This window comes from Anomalospiza imberbis, chromosome Z, assembly GCF_031753505.1.
Source record: "Anomalospiza imberbis isolate Cuckoo-Finch-1a 21T00152 chromosome Z, ASM3175350v1, whole genome shotgun sequence".
NCBI lineage: Eukaryota > Metazoa > Chordata > Aves > Passeriformes > Viduidae > Anomalospiza > Anomalospiza imberbis.
The window spans coordinates 67,882,232-67,901,302 of record NC_089721.1 but is presented as its reverse complement, the minus strand read 5'-3'; the positions used below and the strand labels follow the sequence as shown (position 1 = coordinate 67,901,302).

General features: G+C 41.6%; 1 protein-coding gene across 2 annotated transcripts in view; it reads right to left on the bottom strand.

The window, feature by feature from the left end:
* Nucleotides 1–19,071, bottom strand: part of DMRT1 (doublesex and mab-3 related transcription factor 1) — a 57,304-nt gene that overhangs the window by 13,561 nt on the left and 24,672 nt on the right. Inside the window, exon 4 of one of the 2 annotated variants that reach the window (XM_068177493.1) lies at nucleotides 9,922–10,084. The exons of the other annotated variant lie outside the window; for it this stretch is intronic. Within the exon in view, the coding sequence (XP_068033594.1) occupies nucleotides 9,922–10,084 (163 nt within the window). The remainder of the gene's footprint in view (nucleotides 1–9,921; nucleotides 10,085–19,071) is intronic. 2 annotated transcript variants of the gene reach the window in all.

Genomic DNA, 19,071 nt, shown 5'->3' with positions numbered 1-19,071 from the left:
GTGAGAAGTGTAGGAACAAGTGTAGGAAAGCAGGTGAGGAGGAAAAATTAAGTGCAGTTATCTCTCCTGTCTGGTAGTAACAACTGCAGTTCCACTTCTTTTTCCACTTCTGAACTATATTTAATACCTGAGCACAGGTCGCAGAAATCTAAAATTAAATACAACAGTATTTCAAATATATCTCCCCCTCTGGTTGAAAAGTCAGGCAATAATAAAACAATAAGACTTCAGTTAAGATTCCAGAAAATGACATCTTCGTTTCAACCTCAGAAGATAAAGCAGTCACACCACTGAAGACAGTGATATGTAACTTAATTCACAGGCTTTGCAGAACAGCACTGAAATAAAACCACACAAAATAACAGGAAGCATTTAAAAACTTCACTGTCTGTCTCAAGTATTTTCTTTCTTTTTAATCAGTTAACTACCATCAAAGCACCTAACTTTTACTGAAGCGAGTTATTATTCTTGTCTGTAGGCCAACCAGCACAGCATGCTTTCCACTCTATACAGCTATTACTGCTTAACTCCAGAGGTGTTTCTCAGACCACCAGCTGCCCAAGACAGCACATTTATCTCCAAAGACTCAGTCTCAATTTACTGATACATAAAGTGTCTTGGTTGTATTTTGCACTGACTTCCCACTTACATAATTAGACAAAGGCACCTACTATTTTACCCTATTCTCAATGACCTTATGTCCACACTGCAATTGAAAGGACTAACACAAGCAAGGAGAACATGACCAATCCCAGCACACAGCCAGGTGTACAGTAACTTCTCTAGTTTTTGTATTTTAAAGCTTTTGCCCAAGTTTTCCCCAAATCTTCTGCCCAAAGCTTCACCTTCCAAGCTCTAGGAGACATTCGCAAATAAAAATCCCATGAAACCCAAACTTCTTCAGCTCTGTTCAGTGGTTACCAGCCAACTGCATCTTCTCTACTGTAAAGAGAAAACTCTGAAAAAAAATTTTTTGAAAAGAAATGGCTACTTCACTGGAGAGGTAACACTAAAATGCAGCACTTTAACTAAATACTGAAATACTTAGCAAGAAACAGCATAAACATAAGACAGGGTCTTGTCAGAGAAATCTGTGAGTGCATGCAGTTTTTGTATAAGGAATGTGTGCATAGCGTATGTGTATCTACATATTCATGTATATCGATCTAGGCACCCACACACAAGTGCAGGTATGTGTAGATTATATATATTATATATATAAAGCTAACTTTCAGTCCTCAGAAAACAAAAGCTATCCCCATATAACAGCCAAATTCCTACATAACTCAATTTCGACATCTCATCTGGTGTGAACTGCACTCATTCCTAGTGTAAACCCCAGTGCGCTCTGCAATGATATACTGTAATGTCACATCGCAATCTGGATTTACTATAAAGGGCTGCTGACGAGTTTCAGAGCAGTAAACATTGCTGCGAGGTGTATTTCACACTGAGCTGGTTTTTATGAAGAACACTTCACCGCCCAGCCACGGCACCCAGATGATGAATGGTGAAAGATGCATGACAAGCTTCATCATTGTTTGTAAATCTTAACTGTTCCTGCTCACTAACTCTGCAGGCAATTTTCAAAGACAGCGGCCGACAGAAGGACAGCACAGCTTTCCTGAAGGTTATTCAACTTGTACTTGGCCTGAGCTATGCCTGTGAGGAGCACTGGAAATAAACTCATTGGCTACACTGAATCATAGAATTAAAAACGTCTGATGAGTAGGCACACTGATGGTTGCCAAATTAAGAAAGCCCGTTAAGTAGCCTTGGTATCTGTCCCCTACCCTGCCCCACAGGATTACATGCATCAAGTGCAGGGAACATTCATCAGTATTATTTACACATGCAATATATATATGTATATTTATAAACAGGCTGTCTGGTCCTGCTCCCATGTGATGATTCCCTGTTATCCTGTACAGTCACACATAGTGCTCCAACATCCCCCAGCAACTTTGCCCACTGCTTGTAGGAAAGCTACTTCTCCTCTGTCGGAAATGACGGGGAAAGGAAAAGACAGAAAACTACTCATAGCATGCAAGCATGGCAACGGGAACAAATGCAACCTTTCGTTTTCCCTGAGATCATTCAGGAAGCAGCACCGTGGATTGCAACAACCACTTGCAAAGAGTCACAGTTCAGCTCCCTGCAAGATGCAAGGCCAGTCGGCACTACAGAGCCTTAGTAATTTTTTTTCCCTTTTCCTTTAGAGCTCAGTAACAAACATTTCTTCTGATAGAGTCTCTCATGATCTGCACAGGGTTACTTTAGAAGCAGAAGAAGCTGCAGAAGAACTAGCTCAGATGGAGATTCTAACCTGAGCTGCAAAACTGGCATGAACTGCAAGGTGGACTAGAGAGGCTCTCCCACACTGAAAAGATTATAGCTAAATACGGAGTTCTCTCTTCTCTTAACCAAGGATGCAAGGTTACAGGGATGCAACTGCACATTAAAGCAAAGTGAAGAGGGGAGCAGTATCACTGTTATAATTACAAATCATGCCTAGATAATCACTACTGTCCTGACAAGAGGTTTTCATTTGTTCTATCACTTTATGGAAAAGTATGACAGTTGATTACTACCAATTTCTGTGGCAGTAGGAAAAATTCTGCATCCAGAGGTAATAAATTTAGAGCATCAAAGCCATACTAGCTGTAAAAGAAAGCAGCTCAACTGACTGTTGATTTTTTTCAGTGACGGACCCAACATCCTTTAAAGCATGAAGAAAAATCCCACACAGCCTCATCAGCTATAGTAACATCCACCATCTGACATAAAGAGCAGCTTATACATGCAGAAAGTTAAGTCCAGGGGTGCAGTGGGTATAAGCCACCGGTCTCTCAACACATGGCTCTAAAATGATCGTAACTGCGGAAGGCACTGAGAAACCTGCCTCTCCTAAGAGAATGTGAAGCAGAAGAGGGAAGGTGTCCCAAGGAAAGCTAACAGAGCCATTATGTATTCCATGACAGCACCCTGGCAGGTGCACAGAGAGATGCTGACACACTGTGCAGGATCCAGGGCTACCAGGACGGCACCACTCTCACTGCTGGCTCACTGCCGCCTGCTCAGCAGGCTAACCCAACCGGGATTGACTGGACACTTCTTTTTCATAGAAGGAAACTGAAAAAGTAGAGATTTTGGCAGTACACATAAATGTAATGCTCTGGATCTGGCACATGCCTGGGCCAAGTGTACCACTGATTGAAGTTTCTTCAGAATATAAGGACTTTCTTCAAACCCTTGTTTTACCAACTCAGAGCCTGAAACTCATAACAAATGCAGGCTTCAATTTCAAAAACACTGCATTCTCTGACCCACACAAAATACTAAACAATGGACAAATATATCCAATGAAGACCAACTCAGTTTCTCTGACAACTATGCATGTGCATGTGGTTTTGCAGGTGTGGGGGGATGGGGTGCCACTGGCAACTGCTGAGGGTTCAGGCTGTCCCACTCTCTCTTGTTAGGGTGATGAAAAACGAAGGCACTCCCACACAGTTTCCACAAGAGCTTAAAATTCCTGCTAGGGGATGCTAAGGCCTCAGTCCACAAATACCTATGTTTCCACAAAAACAGGTTAAAAAGCCTTCAAAAATACAGGTTTTTTCTACTACTCTGGAGGCAGGACCAGTGGCTGCTCCCAGATCAAACAGCAAAGGTTTGTCAGTTGCTCTGACATGAATCAGCAAAACCTGTGAATCAGAGAAAGTCATGAAACAAGCATGTAATTCTGCAGTCATCCAATGCAAAGCTGCTGTGTGCTTTTGAGTGAGCATAATATAAATGCTGCATTTAGAGAAGAAACTACTAAATTGAGTCTTTTAATCAGGACCAAATTAAAGAAGAATGAAAAAAAAATGCTTGTATTACTTTATTTCTAGGAATTCCCGCCAGACCTTATAAACCTATTTTAATGTTGCTCAAATCTTCACTAATGCAACCTCATTTATAACACAGACTAGTAATTTACAAAAATACTTCCATACACAGAAAAATGAGCTTAATACTGAATATGCCTCACATTATCAAATATATTTTGACAGCTGCCATTACAACTATTGAAATTATCAAGTATGATTAATACCACCATGAATAAGGGTTAGCAACCCATTTACTTTAAAAGATAAAAAAGGCCATGCTCAACAACTGTCTGTTCAGCTACACACAAAATTCCCATTTTTAATGAAAATGATATGCTAAAAAGTCATTTGCCTGAAGAGATCTAATAAATATTGCAATATGCATGCAACATAACTAAAGCATGCAGAAATATAATACAAAATCTGCTCACTGTCAATGTAATCAGTACCAAGGGGAAGCTGCATGCAGCATAGCCATTGAGGAGTATAAGAAGCAGAAATGAGAATGCACAAAAAAATAAACAGCTGCCCCAAATTCAAGTGACCCACTCGAACAAACTGTTGAAAATCTACAGATTTAGATCCTTACCCCCTTCCTCTTCTTTGTTGTTATCTCAAAATCTATTGCTAAGAGTTTGATGTAAAATGATAGTGGAAACTAGAGTCTTGAATTTTCAGCAAACACTGCTTGCTCCTTCATCATTAAGGACAGATATTCTTGAGTAGAGGTCACTTTTTAAGCAAAAGATGCACAGATAGACACACATACATAACACACAAGCTAAATCTTGATGAATTTCTGGGTGCAAAATTTTATCCTCCCCCAACACTCTGCTGCTGAAACTCTTCCAAACTCGAGATGATTTCTGGTGATGCTCTCCAAAGAGGTGCACAGAAAAGGAGAAGAAGAAGTATGTTTCACACCTGACAACACCTGGACTGCCTGGGCCTGAATAGCTACTCTTCAGCTTACACAGACTGTGGCTAGCTGACTGACAAAAGATAATTTGGGCTATTTGCTGTAGTTGTTTCCCAGTTCCTAAGCACTTTAGCACTTTATTAGTATAGCTTTGTCAGTGCATCTCCTCAGCTGGCTGCAAATTAAGAGCAGACAGAGGCAAGGGTTTTTTGCTGTTCTTTGGGGTAATTTCTCAGCCATAGCAAACCAGCCTGCTATGTTTGCAGTTCCATCTTTGTACATTCAATGCTTGCAGAAAGCAGTTCAGATTCAGGGAAATGGTCTCAGGGACCTTTTGCTTACCAGGACTTCTTGACCTCTCTGAACTTACAGCCAGGTGCCACCTGTGGCTCTGAAGTGTTACATATATTCATGCAAAATTAAGATATATAGGAAACCGCAAAAAGTTTTGGCACACAAAAACCCAGATGGGAAGAAAACACCCAATCTTTCCATCTCTCAAGCATGTTTCTGGGGCACATAGCATTCCTTGCATTCCAGAAATGCTTTTGTCGAAGTGAAACTTTTTATCTTAAGCAGGGAGATGGCTTCCAACATGCCCTTCCTTGCGGAACTACTGAAAGAGGCTCTTTACAGAGCTGCTCCAGTTTCTCCCATGGCTGGGCTTCTCCCATGGCTCAGTACTGTTGTTGATACAGCATCCAAGCACAGAAGCAAGGCTGAGTCTCTAAATGGAGATTCTGGAAAAGTCTGTGTCACTTTCATTTCCACAGCTGTAAAACTGGGCATACCTGCTACATGAAATCTAGAAAGGACTGTGAAAAAGTTTTAGTGCTGGAACCAGTTATGCTGACACAGAAAACCTGACACCAGAAATGTTCTTCTTCATAAAATGATGTTTGCTTATTTACACAAAATTGCTGAGTTTTTTGCATCAAAATATAACCTTTTCTTACATGCCTTTAGGAGAATTTTCAGACTCCTGCTTAATGTTTAAGCTGCAAACACAGCACTGCTCCAGTGATTCATTCCTTGTATTTCCAACACTCATGACACTTAAGACAGGAAAATAAAAAATTCAAAACTGTCCAGCAGCCAGAAAAAAAATTTAAATGCAAGACATTTTTTTCATCATAGCCAGACATATGGTGTAATTATCTCAACATTTCACACAATGACGACATAGAGGAGGTTTCACTCCATGCCAACTTTAAGACCAGGTAACTACTCTAAAATCTGAAGTGTCTGCAGATACAGGGATGTTTTTCCTTTGCATCATTCTATTTGAATGTTAAATTTTTCTGCCACTTTCTCAAATCTGGTAAACTCTTTCATACAGATACACAAATGCTGCATTTTCATGCACTGTAAACAGGACCCAGAGTGAGGCACATGCCTTGCACGTGCTTTCTTGATCTCTCAAACCAAGGTTTTGTGCAGGTTATTTCACAAATCCTGGAGAGGCTTACTGAAAATCAATGTAAGGAGTTAGACTATTTTGGGTTGTGTGCCAAACCTAAGAAACTTCATTTAAAAAACAAAACAAAACAACCAAAAAAACCAAACAAAAAAACCCAAACCAAAACAAAACAAAAAACATGCAGCTGTCCCACAGGAATAATGGGAACAAAATATTTGGCTTTTGGAGATGAAATACCTTGTTGCGTTCCACTCTCAGTTCCCCACTTCTCAACTTGCCTTCCAAAACTATACTTTTTGTATGCACAAGATTTGACAATCTTTTCATATGTACTTTCCTCCCACTGCTTTTGCAAAAAAAAGGAGAAGGAAATACTTTGCAGTACTGAGTATAAAATTTCCCTCCCACCTAGAAATTACTGCCTGAAACTTAAAACTTGATGACCAAAGAAAGCCCTGTAAAAATATCCTTTTGCTGTTTGTCACTGGTTTACCAACTTCTCTCATTTTTCCCAGTTTCTGCTGAAACGGCAGCAGCTGTGCTTAGCTGGAAGCAAAACATTTTACTTGGACACACTTCAGATTGCAAGGAGGTTGAGTGATGGTATTTTACCACTCAGAAAACATCAGCTCATTACTATATGCAAGACACCGTAACATGCCACAATAGTCCTGTACAAATGCTAGAAGCTTCCAGAGATCTTCACTTCATTGAAAGAAAGACAGTGTAGCTAGTTAATTTCTCATCCCTTTTACTGTAACTGGTCTATGCAGGCAGTTAACTTACCAGAACAAAATTACTTAATGGTCTTACTCAAATACCACGACAACACAAGAACTGGCAAAGCCTCTATAATGCTGAAGCTGCAGCTGAAGTGCAGGTAGTAGACTGTATGTGTGTGTAGTAAGACCACTGCATATTCTTGCCTGGGAATTTAACAGTCATTTTTGCTAAAGATGCACATTTTGGATGTTTTGAAAATGTGGCTTAAACATCAGTTTTTTATTTTGACCTACAGCTCTTCTAAGCACACTGTTACCCTTCTGTAGAATTTCTGGGTTAGCAATACTTAAGTCTTCACACTGGTCTTAAAAATATAGTCACTGATTTGCTGCAGGAGTTTAGTTGAAGTTTTACAGACTACATTATATAACAAATTAAATTAAATTATCCTAATGTTCGCTTCTGGATCTAAAATCCATCAAAACATATTTTTAAAAAAGAAAGGAAGACTCTGAGCATGATTGCCACTTCAAATGTACAAAAGGAATGAATAAAGTATGATTTGTTTTTTTTTGAAAATGCACTAGAGTTGTCTTCAGAAAGTAGCAACCACTAACCCTCAGAAACATGTCACTTAGGCTTCATAACAAAGGGGTCAGGCAGTGGATAGAAAGCTCAGCCCAACAATTAACAGAGAAATAATTAAGAATGTATCTTCTGTAGGAGACAGTAACTGCAACATGTACAGTCAATACTTTGAGGAAATGACACACACTCTTAAATACACAGGATCCACCCAGCACTCACACAGGTGACAATAAAGAGGCAACAAACTTCTAACCCTCTCAGGTCTGTGAAAAGCACCAGAAGAAACATGTCACGGAAGAGTAAATCATGTATTTCCTGAGGATATTCTTTTGTCTGTGGACAGAAAAAGTAAAAACATCTCCTCCAAGAATATGCCTAAGAAAAAAGAAGATGCTTCTAAGAAGCCTGTTGGCTATGATCCTCCTCACGGGTTCAAATTTCTTCCAAAAACATTGGTGCCTCTTTCACCCACTAGCTCCCTGCTATGGAAAAACACTTCTTCAAAGTCTGGAAAATGCTGTTTGATCTGAGTAAATTACATCTCACTGCTTGTCTGTTTCTGATTGATGGTGCAACTTAGGGAACAATATCTGTGTGGAATAGTGTCTGGAGAAGCAGTCAGGGATTATTGAAAATACAGTATTTATGCAGTTTAAAAATCAGTAGAACATTATGTATAATTTTTTCTAGAGTGATGAAAAATTACTGAAGTGCATTTGGGAACAAAGGGTATAAGGTGTTTTGTCTATTTTTAAAAAGACTTGGCTGGTAAGACCTCTTAGTGAGTTAGTAGTGATGGATGCAAGAAAAAGTGTCAACTGCAGTTGAGCATAAAACCAACTGCTTCTCCAACCAATGGGCAGAAAGGAATACGTCACTGTTCAGTGGTGGTTAAAAAAGAGGGAATAAAATATAGTTGAAGAAAAGAGAAGGAAAATGAACCAAGGATCACTGATTTCGCTAAGCCATTTAAAACTACTGGAGAAGGAGGAAAAGTCTACGGTTTCATCACACCATATGTTGTTTCTTCATCTATCTAACATGCCACAATTAGTTGGAAGACTTTGAGAAACAGCCACTATGAAAGAACAGCTACCTCCTCAACAGAAATGATTCTGAAGTTAGTGAATACAAGGGCTCACTGCTGACTTATACAAGCTACAGGTATGACTTTATACACTCTTCACCTTCCAAAACATCACTTGAATCCTTAAGGTTCTGTCATGACAGAACTACTGGACACAACTGAAACAGACACCAGAACTTCAGCCACAGAAAGAGATGACTGAGAACAATTATGGAACTTACACAACATACATCCTCCACCAGACAGAAAGAGAAGACTAATTTCAATGTAGAAGGTAAGAGAAGCAAATAAGGATGGATGCTGTTATCAGTGCTATGACTCAGTGAAATAAAAAAATGAAACAAAAACAACCGACTAAAACTTGGCAGGTGTAAAGTGAATGAAAAAAAATACTTCCCGCAGACCATACAAAATTAAGTTGCCAAGTTCACTAGGTGATAGAGAGAAATAAAATGCATGTAAAGGTTATTATCTTGGCTCAGGATACCTTTGAATGCTGGAGAGTGTCAAGATTTTGTTCTCTGTTTCTCTTATTTCTCCAGCATCAGTTACTGACCTGATTCAGTGATGGAGAGGCAGTTCAGTGGAGTTGGATTACTCCAGCAGAGCCATGTTAACATCTGTGTTAGCAACTGTCTGCTACAGGAGAAAGGGAACAAGGAAGCACGAGAAACACTGTCAAAAGCACAGGGTAAATTCACCAGTGCTGGAAATTACTGCAGATTACAGTAATCCTTAGGAGAGCCTGAAACACAATCTGAAAAGAAAGATTTATATGCAGTAGTTTTAAATTAAGTAACATGGTATGATGAGTTTGAAAAAAAAAAAAAAGAAGAAGCAAGTCTGCAAAGGGCTTCATTATATGGTTGGGATCTAGAAGTAGTTCCCACATGTGGCTCAGAAAGGATGGCAAAGGCTCAGTGGGAGGCCTGTGAAAAATATCACAGCATTTCTGAGAAGAAAGGTAATTCTGAGGTTGGAGCAAAGATTGTTATTTTCTCCTGTGAGGGAGCCAGGTGATAAGCACCAAAGACAGCACCTCAAGTGCTGTACAACTTAAGAGACATACGTAAGTGCAGAAAATACAACTGATTGGACTCCTGAACAATGAGGCTTCTAAAGTGCAAGACTGCATGACTGTACATCATCAGCTTTACTTTGCCACCACATTACAAGCATTCCAGAAGTCAGCCACTATCTTTAGAACAGCTGCCTGATGCTGCTTAGCTTCCTTCCCAGCAGCAACACACACCTCCTGTGTGCAGGTCCAAGGCCAGCTGGTGCCACACACCCCAGTGGGTGCACTCACCTCTTGCTTTTGACTCTGAGGAGGAGGGGCTGTCCTCAGAGGTCAGGATGTGGGGGAGGCACACGGGAGTGCCAACCCCCTGTCCCAGGTAGGAAGCTGGTGGGTAGTAGGAACACATGCGGTACTGGGAGCTGACGGCGTGGTGTCTCTCCATGCCCTTCACCTGTCAGGAGAGAGAAATGCAACAGCAGCTTGTGAAAGCAAAGCCCCAGTGTCATGGGGGCACCCTGCTACCCTCCCCCCCACCCCTCCATGACTTTGAAGGAGGTCACAGTGGGTGCATGGGAAGTAAAATTCTGGCCTTGGGTTTTTGAGTTGGTGGTTTCACAGTCTGCCCACATAGACCAGCTACAGGTGGTATGATGTGAGATGTGACCCAGCAGCAGCAGCAGCAGCAGCAGCAGCAGCACACCTATGGCTGTTTTACCTTACTGAGGATGGAGATGCATCTGGCACACAAACAAGTATCCTTCACTGCAAGCAGCTTCCTGCCAAGTCCCCAGCTTGTGGCACATTCAAGTGTATACACCTGGCCAGTGTCAGGGTGAAGTGTCCATCCAGCTTCTACACCTCCCCAAAGACTAACCCATGTCAGACTGCTGGTAACTGCTCTGCCAGGGACCTACTGGGTGACTAAGGAGGACAGTCCTATCGACTGACTCTCACAGGATATGCTCCATGGTGTTGAGCAGTGACACACCGAAACACAAGCACACTGTTTTTCTTACAATACCATAAGATAGGAAAAATATTTTCCTGAGTTACTGAAAAAAAGCAAGTTGTGTTTAGACTACACAAGAAGCTGGTAGTGAAGCCACAACTGGACACCAGCCAGCAGGTCTGCTATGTCAGCACATCAATCGGATATCCCTTTTCCCTTCCACGGATTGCAACAAGGTGGCAACACTCACAAATCAAAGTTTATTCTACTCCAATGCCCTGATATCATCCAAACTTATCTCCTCAAAGGAGTGGTAATGCTTTCTTAAATTTGTGTTTTATGAAAGAACTAACAACTTACTATTATTTGTTACAAAGCCCTACAATGCAACATGGCCTCTGTGCTCCAAAAAATGCTGCCAAAACAAGATTAAACCATCTCAACAGGAAAGATAAGACTCACTGGTTTCTCTAAGTATGCTGGGAAGTGAATGACTGAAAGATGGAAAGCTTCTGGGCAGAGACAAACTGTCAGTTCTGTACCAGTTATGATAGTAGCAGTGCCAACAATAATTCACATCCAGCTATGCCATTACACAATGTCTGCAAGCAGACATGCCTGACAACCTTTTCAGCTAGGTCTCACCTCCGCTCTGCCCGCTCCATTGTGGCTCCCTTGGGTCCCTGGAGCCGCACCCCTCACCTCTTCCCAGGCTGCAAAGCTCATCAGAGCCAGGGAGCAGGGGAGGCTGGGCATGCACCTGCTGTCCCACATGGCTGGTCCACGCCAGTACACCTACAGGGTCTGGTCCTGGCAGTAGGAGCCACCAGCACCTCCCAGAATCACTCCACAATGCAGTCACCCCTTGTTTTCCAAGGGGAATTCCCTTTAAGAATTCCATATTCATTTTCATATGCCTAGCTGCATATAATGTGGCCCAAGCCACATAAAATCCTGTTGGTGCTCTCTGAGGCATGTTTTCAGTGAGATTAGGTGCACAGAGAGAGAATGGTGGCTGTTCAGAGGAAGCAAAGTGCACTTCTGCCTGATTTCTGACAGCAACATAGTTGTGTATACTTGCACATCTATATAGGGACTTGCTTTTAGCCTGTGAAAGTTAAGAGTTTCTCTCCTATAAATTAAAGCAATACTTTTTTTGTTTTTCTACCTTCACATGCAGAAAAAGTTCAATGCACACTGAAGTTTCATCCAGAGTAAATAGTAAATTGCTCTTCAAAAATTTAATGAGTCATCCTGTGGAAGTCTGAACTCAACCGCTGACATTGTTTCTCCTCTTCCGACAAAGGGCACCCTCCTTTTTGGAAACAAGACTCCCCCAACAAAACGTTGCCTCTGTGCAATACAAACTGCCCAAAATCACAGTCCAAAGGACATTTTGAATCTGCACATCTGCAAAGCTCAACAGCTCTGGAAGTACCGGAAAAAAAAAAAGATAGCCAACTGTTGCTCTCTGCCTGCTGTGTTGCACATAGATTTCCTTCCCTTGGTGGAGCAGGGCAGGATCCAGAGACCTCACATCTCCACTTCTCCCTTGTGCAAGGCCATGTGTGCACACGTACAACCAAGAAAAGGCTGCCTGCAGGAGACAAATTATTTCAGCTGTAGCAAAATGGAGGGATCACTCCCGGGCACTAACTCAATCATGCGCACATTTCCCCTCCCTGTAGAGTGGATGCAGTGACCCACCTCTTTTCAAGGATATTTTTAGAATAGGTTGGAACAGGGTTTAGGTTTAGGTTTAAAATGGAGTTTTCTCCATTTCTTAAAAAACAATTCACCTAAAATCCCTAGATGCAATGAATTATTACTACTATTATTATAAGTGTGTGGTAGCTGGCTAGCAAGAGACATGTTTTATAATCTTATTACCCACACCAAGTCTATGAACCACAGTTCGACCGACAGCCAGAGGCTTGGCTCTGCAAAGAATATGCTGTGTATTAACCACTGAAGAAAATCCAAAAGCTTTTGGTTTTCTTTCATTAAACTATTTAGAATCTACACCACAGTAAATCTGAACCATAATGTTTCCTATTTATAGTGCTTAGCAATCCTATTTTACAGTAACAATAAAAAACCAACCAGTTGTAATAATTTTTGACCTTAGCACTGCATTAGAAAGGGGGCTTAGGAGACCACTACCTCATGAGAAGGGACATTTGGTCTGTATTAACTCCTGCAGTTCTGTGGAACCCTTGCAGCTTTTTGGGTGCCAAAAAGGGAGATCAAGACAGCCTTGGGGAGGCCCTGGAATATTCAGATTATTTTCAACCTTGGGCAGTTCATCTTTCCAAATGCTACAGTCAGGTACCAGGTTTGGGATCCTGTGCTAGGTCTGTCCAGAAGGAATGCTGGGGTCATGCATGGATCACACAAAGGTAATGCCTGGCCTTCTGGTGTCTCCTGCCTCCCTTGCCCCTTCCACCCCTACAACAAAGCTGAGACAGGCATGAGCTGGAACAGTCCCACAAACCACTCTGGTTTGTATCACTGCAGGCTACTTGCCAAAAGAACAAGGCATAGGTGAGCAAGAGCTATAGAAGGCAAAGGCATACATTAGTCTTTGCAGAGGGCATTCTGAACTCCTAAGTTGCTTCCCTTCCAGCCACACAGTGCTTGTGCTCTGCTCCAGCTGCAGGATTTACCAAGTACCTCACAGACTTTAGTGGGAGACACATATCATCAGAGCAGCAGTTGGCCTATGCAACATTTACAGGTTCCCCTAAATTGTACAACACAGCACACACTCAGTAGTGTTTTAAAAGATGCAATATTGAGATGCTTACAATTCATGAACAAATAAATATGGCCTGATTGGAAGGCCACGAGTGCATTGGAATTTTTTTCCCTGTACATCGAAAAGCCACTGTGAGGAACTGAGAAGCAGCTACAGTTTGCCCTTGCACAGTTAAGTCAGAAACAGGACTTGTTCATCACTGAGCAAAATTGTCAGTGCAGCCCTCCAGCTATGTCCAACAGTGACAGCATACATACCAAAATCCAGGGAAAATATGAGGAAAATGACCTTGCATCAGACCATTCCTGTAAAAAGCCTTTCTCAACAGCTGGTGGAAGAGCACATAAAGCCCAGTGCCTCTTCCCAAGCTTCTGGCAGCATCTGCATAACCTCTACATATCTTCTTCATGGAAAAAGAGCTGAGAAGAGAAGGTGCCCAAACCAGAAACAGGAAGGTGTCAAAGCAAGCACCAAGTGGTTACTCACCTCTTTAGCCTCAGAGGTTAGAGAATGATTCCGCCCTTCCAAGATATTTGTTTACCCAAAACATCACCTGTGTAATTCTTTTATTTGCAGAAGCTGCCAGACACAATCTCTTTGTGAGCCTGCCAGTGTTATCTTCACACTTTGCAGCTGATCTCAACTATGGGGTTTGTTTCCAAGAAAGACAAACAGGAGGAGGTCATGGATGACAAGAGCTGCAAAAATTTATAAGCAGGAGATCAAAGTGCAATCCTTCAGCTCTGCCACTGGTGTTCCACATGACCTTGGCCAACTCACTTTACCCAGGATTCCATCCTTTTATTTCACCCAAGTCTCAGCAACAAACTTACCAAACTCAGTAATTATGGAAACACCAGAGAAACTTGAAAGCTTAACACAGACTCCTCCTTCTGTCTTGATCTTAAAGTCAATTTTAGTGGGCATAAAATTGCATTTGTGTCATTGCTTGCAAACAACAGAATTCACAGGTTGGCTTTTGGCATGGGCAAGAAGTCAGCCACTGGGCAATGAAATGGAAATTCAGGCATCAGTAATCTCCCCTCTGTCATCTGTGTGACTGTGGCAAGTTATTTAACATGTACCTGCCTCAGTTTCTGCAGTTATAAACCAGGTTTGCTGCTACTCTCCCACCTTGCAATATTACTGCTCATGTGCTGACCCCTCACAACTACTGTTGCACTCATACTGCCCAAGGTGTTTCATTCCTAAAACCAGCTAAGCATGTTTTTCAGAAAAAAAGAAAAAATTAGTCTATGATACCCTGCCTTGACTTACTTTGATTCTAACATAGAAAATACAAGACACATCTATATCTGTCCCTTCTTGATAGACAAACTTAATTAACCTTTGCTATTCTGTTCCAACCTATTCTTTTAGACAAGGGCAGTGACCCATAAATAATATGTTACCATCAGAATCTCAACTGCAGTGACACCTAGAGATATAGCCCTATCAGCAGTATTGGAAAATAAACCACTTAGATTAGCTCCTCCAAGAAATATGGATTGCATTCATGTCACACATGAGCTGTCAGAAACATTAGGATACTTTTAGCATAAATCTGTAGTGTGAAGGGTATGGTATGAATACAGTATATAATTCACTGCTTACACATAAAACTGGGACTGTCTTGGGTGACTTGCACAGTGTGTATATATTTACAAACACATGCACACATTTTACACTGATTTCTGGAGAGGAAGACTGCAACTTTTAAAAGAGAGACAGGCTTTTTGGAGGAAAAACTGGGCCAGAAACAGAAGCAGGTGGAAGAAGTTGAAAAGAGATATCTTTTTTTTACCAGCAAGTGGCTATTCTTCAACCTCCTAGCTGTCCTGTCACAGCCATATTCTTCTGGATTTAGTAAAAGAGAATTTTTCCAAGTTTGGTACTTCTAAGAAATCCTTAAAAAACAGTTTCCTACACGAGCAATACTAAATACTTTACAGATGGTAAATGTAAATCCCACATTACAAAGTAAGTAAAAATTTCTTGGTTTCTTACAAGTTATTTTTGCTTTAAACTGGTGTAAGGGAAGAACAAAGAAGTTGAGGTTCTGAAAGTGAGAATACTAGTTTGCCAAGAATGGAAGAGAATGGAACCAAACAGGACGGGGATGGGGGAGGGGAAAGGGAAGTGAAGGGAAGGGAAGTGAAGGGAAGGGAAGGGAAGGGAAGGGAAGGGAAGGGAAGGGAAGGGAAGGGAAGGGAAGGGAAGGGAAGGGAAGGGAAGGGAAGGGAAGGGAAGGGAAGGGAAGGGAAGGGAAGGGAAGGGAAGGGAAGGGAAGATGAAGTTCTGAAATGTGTCCAAAATGTCCAAACCAGACTTAACCTCTCCCAGGAGCAGGATCCCTGGAGTTACCAGAATACCAAAGAAACAGCAGCCACTGGTCCAGAGGTGTGGGGGCACATTCTGCATCTTGCCAATTTTAATGGTTTAGCTGAATGAACCAGAAGTTTTAACATTTTGGGGGGATGATGCTGACTCACAATGAGTCCAGATTAGACTTGTGCTGTGGATCACATGCCAGCGGTTTGTCAGCTTTGAAAATCAGGTCTGATTAGATTCAGACATGTCCAACAAGGCTTTACTTTTGCTGTGATAGAAAAGGCTGCAATCACCCCATATTCTCCCACTGCAGTGAAACCAGTTTTAGAAGCACCAACTTCCAAGTACACCAACCCACTCTGACATGCAGTATGTTGGCAAACTGATTTTACTATTAATTGGATGGAATGCACACAAATTCCCATTGTAATAAGCAATTACAAGAGCTTCTAGGGAGACTCCAAATGCCCACACCAGACTGGAGGGAAAGGAGAGGTACAGTAACCATCAAATCTGCTACATTTCCTACCAACCTAAGCTTGTCTCTTCCTCAGGTGAAACATCACACATATATGATTAGTTGCCTTAGAGCTGGAAGGAGCAGCAGGTTGACCAAAGGAGCCTCAACCAAAACAATAATCTTCATTATGCTTATCAAATCATGATGGATACAACTTCTGGTGTGACTGTACAGAGATGTGGAAAACCTACAGAGAAATACATAAAATATTTGCACCTTTATGAATCCACTCGAGCATGCCAGCCTTTGCAAAGAACAAAGACTAATGAAATCTGACATTAATCTACATTAAAGATTCAGTGATTCAGTTTATTTGCCAATGCTCAATGATGCATTAATCCTCATCTCATCCCACACACACTCACATGTTTCCTCCCTGGCTGTTCTCTCTTGCTCCCTAAATTCTGAAACAGCAGACAGCTGGGCTGCTCAAGGCCTTGTCTGTGTCCAGAAGTTAAATATGCAATTCTCTCTGTGTGGTTGAAGTTTATCTAGGATCTGTGAGCCTTCACCAAGTGAGCCTGGAAAAGCCAGGTGTCTTGTCTACCCAGCTTAAACTAGAATACCTTTCAGTGAGCACAGTAGTGACTTCTACCATAAAATAAACCCTCCTGTGAGCTCACACCTTAGCAAGCTGCCCTAATTTGGCTACAGCAGGCACTGCCCAGCTATGATTCTGGCAAAGAAACAAAGATCAAAAACTTTGATCAAAACAGTTAACAGCTATACAAGTTAGAAAAGAAGATGCACTTCTACTGGACTCTGGTTTAAGAAAGCCTATACATGTAAAAAATAAATTCAGTCAGTACAAGCAGCCCAGCAGAAGTCAGTGTGTAGGTAACAGCTACGTGTTTCCTCTGAGGGGGATAAGCATGCACAGGTTTGCCAGCAAAACCTCCTGAGTGTAAGCAAGGTTTGATTCCTCTTTGAGGGTCATGCTTTGAATGAAACTCTCCTGTAATTCTTTACTGTGCTTGACAGAAGAGCTCATTAGTTATTCATCTTCCATTTATCGCTGTTTCTGTGATCTTCCCTTGCTGGTAACCCATGTGTGCAGAATCAAGGTATAACCATGTGCAGCAACTGAGACCTAATTCCCCTTACAATAAACCATCTTCAGTGCCACACAAGGTTTTACAACTTCAGGATTACTGCACCCACTGCCATCAAATGTTTTCTAGCCTCTCACAAAAACTTTTTATGATTATTTGTGCAATCTTACGCTGTTATAAGAGTATGCAAACCCTATGACTCAGAACTCTTCCAGCAATAACTATCCTTCTTGCAGATCAGTCTGAGAAACAGCTTCTAAGTTACGAATCATTGACTTTGAACTACACCCTGCCCTGCTGAAGAGGAGAAGTTGACCTGGTTTCAGGACATTTAGAAGCTGGGCAAATTCTGCAGGCAAAAAGCAGCACATTTATTCTCTCTGCTTGGACATCCAATCAAAACACCAGCGACAACACTGGAGAAATTAAAATCTTAGATGTGGTAGATAATTAAATTCCCATAAAGGGGAATGGAATAATGTGGTATATCCCACAAGAGACATCCACAGCTTTGAGCCTGCTGGTGGAAGTAAAACTCTCATTTTGGACAACAATCATGATGTTTTTTCCTTACTTACCTCTTCAAGATCTCACTAATTTGAATGGCACTTAAGCAGAAGTTAGCTTCTGCAGGGCCTGAAGAAAAGAATTACAGAAACAACAGAGTTGTTTTTATTTCTTTAAGAGGTGTCAAAGATTCCACAAGCAACAGGAGATCTCACAAGTGAGACACAGACTCTTGAAACCAAGTCTTTCTATATAAATTACAGTACATGACAACAGGCCATGAGGACACCACATCTTCATTCCAAGATTTAACATGTTTAAACACACTATGTGCTAGGTGAAGTGTGGGACTAGCAGCCTGCTAGAGCATTATTTTCACAAGCCCAGTGTTGCCAACCCTTTGTTTGTGTTGTAATGGTGTCTCCATGCATCAGCAAGCTAAATGCTCCAGATGCTTGAGAAGTAACCTTCTATCTGAAGTATTCTGCTATACCAGGCTAACCCAATCAACCAAAAGGAAAGGGCTGAAAAAGCACCTGGCACCTCACCCCATTACCATGCACAAAATCCTGTACCTCATCTTGACTAATTTTCCCCTTGGCCTGGTGATTGAATTCATCAGCTGGACAGGATGCCATCAACTGGAAAGGTATACCTTCATGTATCAACACATTGAGAGAAGAAAGCTCTCACAGCATGAGCTTGCACAGCAGAAGGAAGTGAGATAGCTTTTTATCCCATAGAGCAGTACTCATGGCAGAAAAAGGGGTGTGGAATAGTGATAAATCCCACAGTAACTGTAAGCACCCTGGCATTAGTTTCTGCTCCTTGGTATCAGAAACTAAAACACCCTTTCAGAGCTGGTCCCTGTGCCAGAGACCTGGCTAGAGAAACTCCCTGTCAGCAAACAGGATGACCTATCTGTTCACTTACACAAAGAGGTTTTGGTGGACATATCATTGTTGAGTGGTTTCACAACACAGCCTTTGCAGAAGCAGCCTGCCCTGTCATGATGCTCTGCAGAAGAAGTCTGCCCTCTCCTGTCCTTACACAAAGAACACAGGCATATACCGACACAGAGGGTACAGCTTTACCAGTTCAGTCTCAGACAGAAAAAGCATCTCTGCAGTCCAGAACCAAACAGTCCTAGAGTCACTGAAATGTTTCCACTTTGCCAAGAATTCCCCATCTTGGCAGATTTTCCCTTTTTCCAGTTTCTGACTGATACTGAGTTGGAGGCTACAATTATCAAGTCCTAGAGTGAGAGGGCTTGATTTGCTTTATATCCTAACGAAATACACAAAGCTCTGGTCTGAACCTC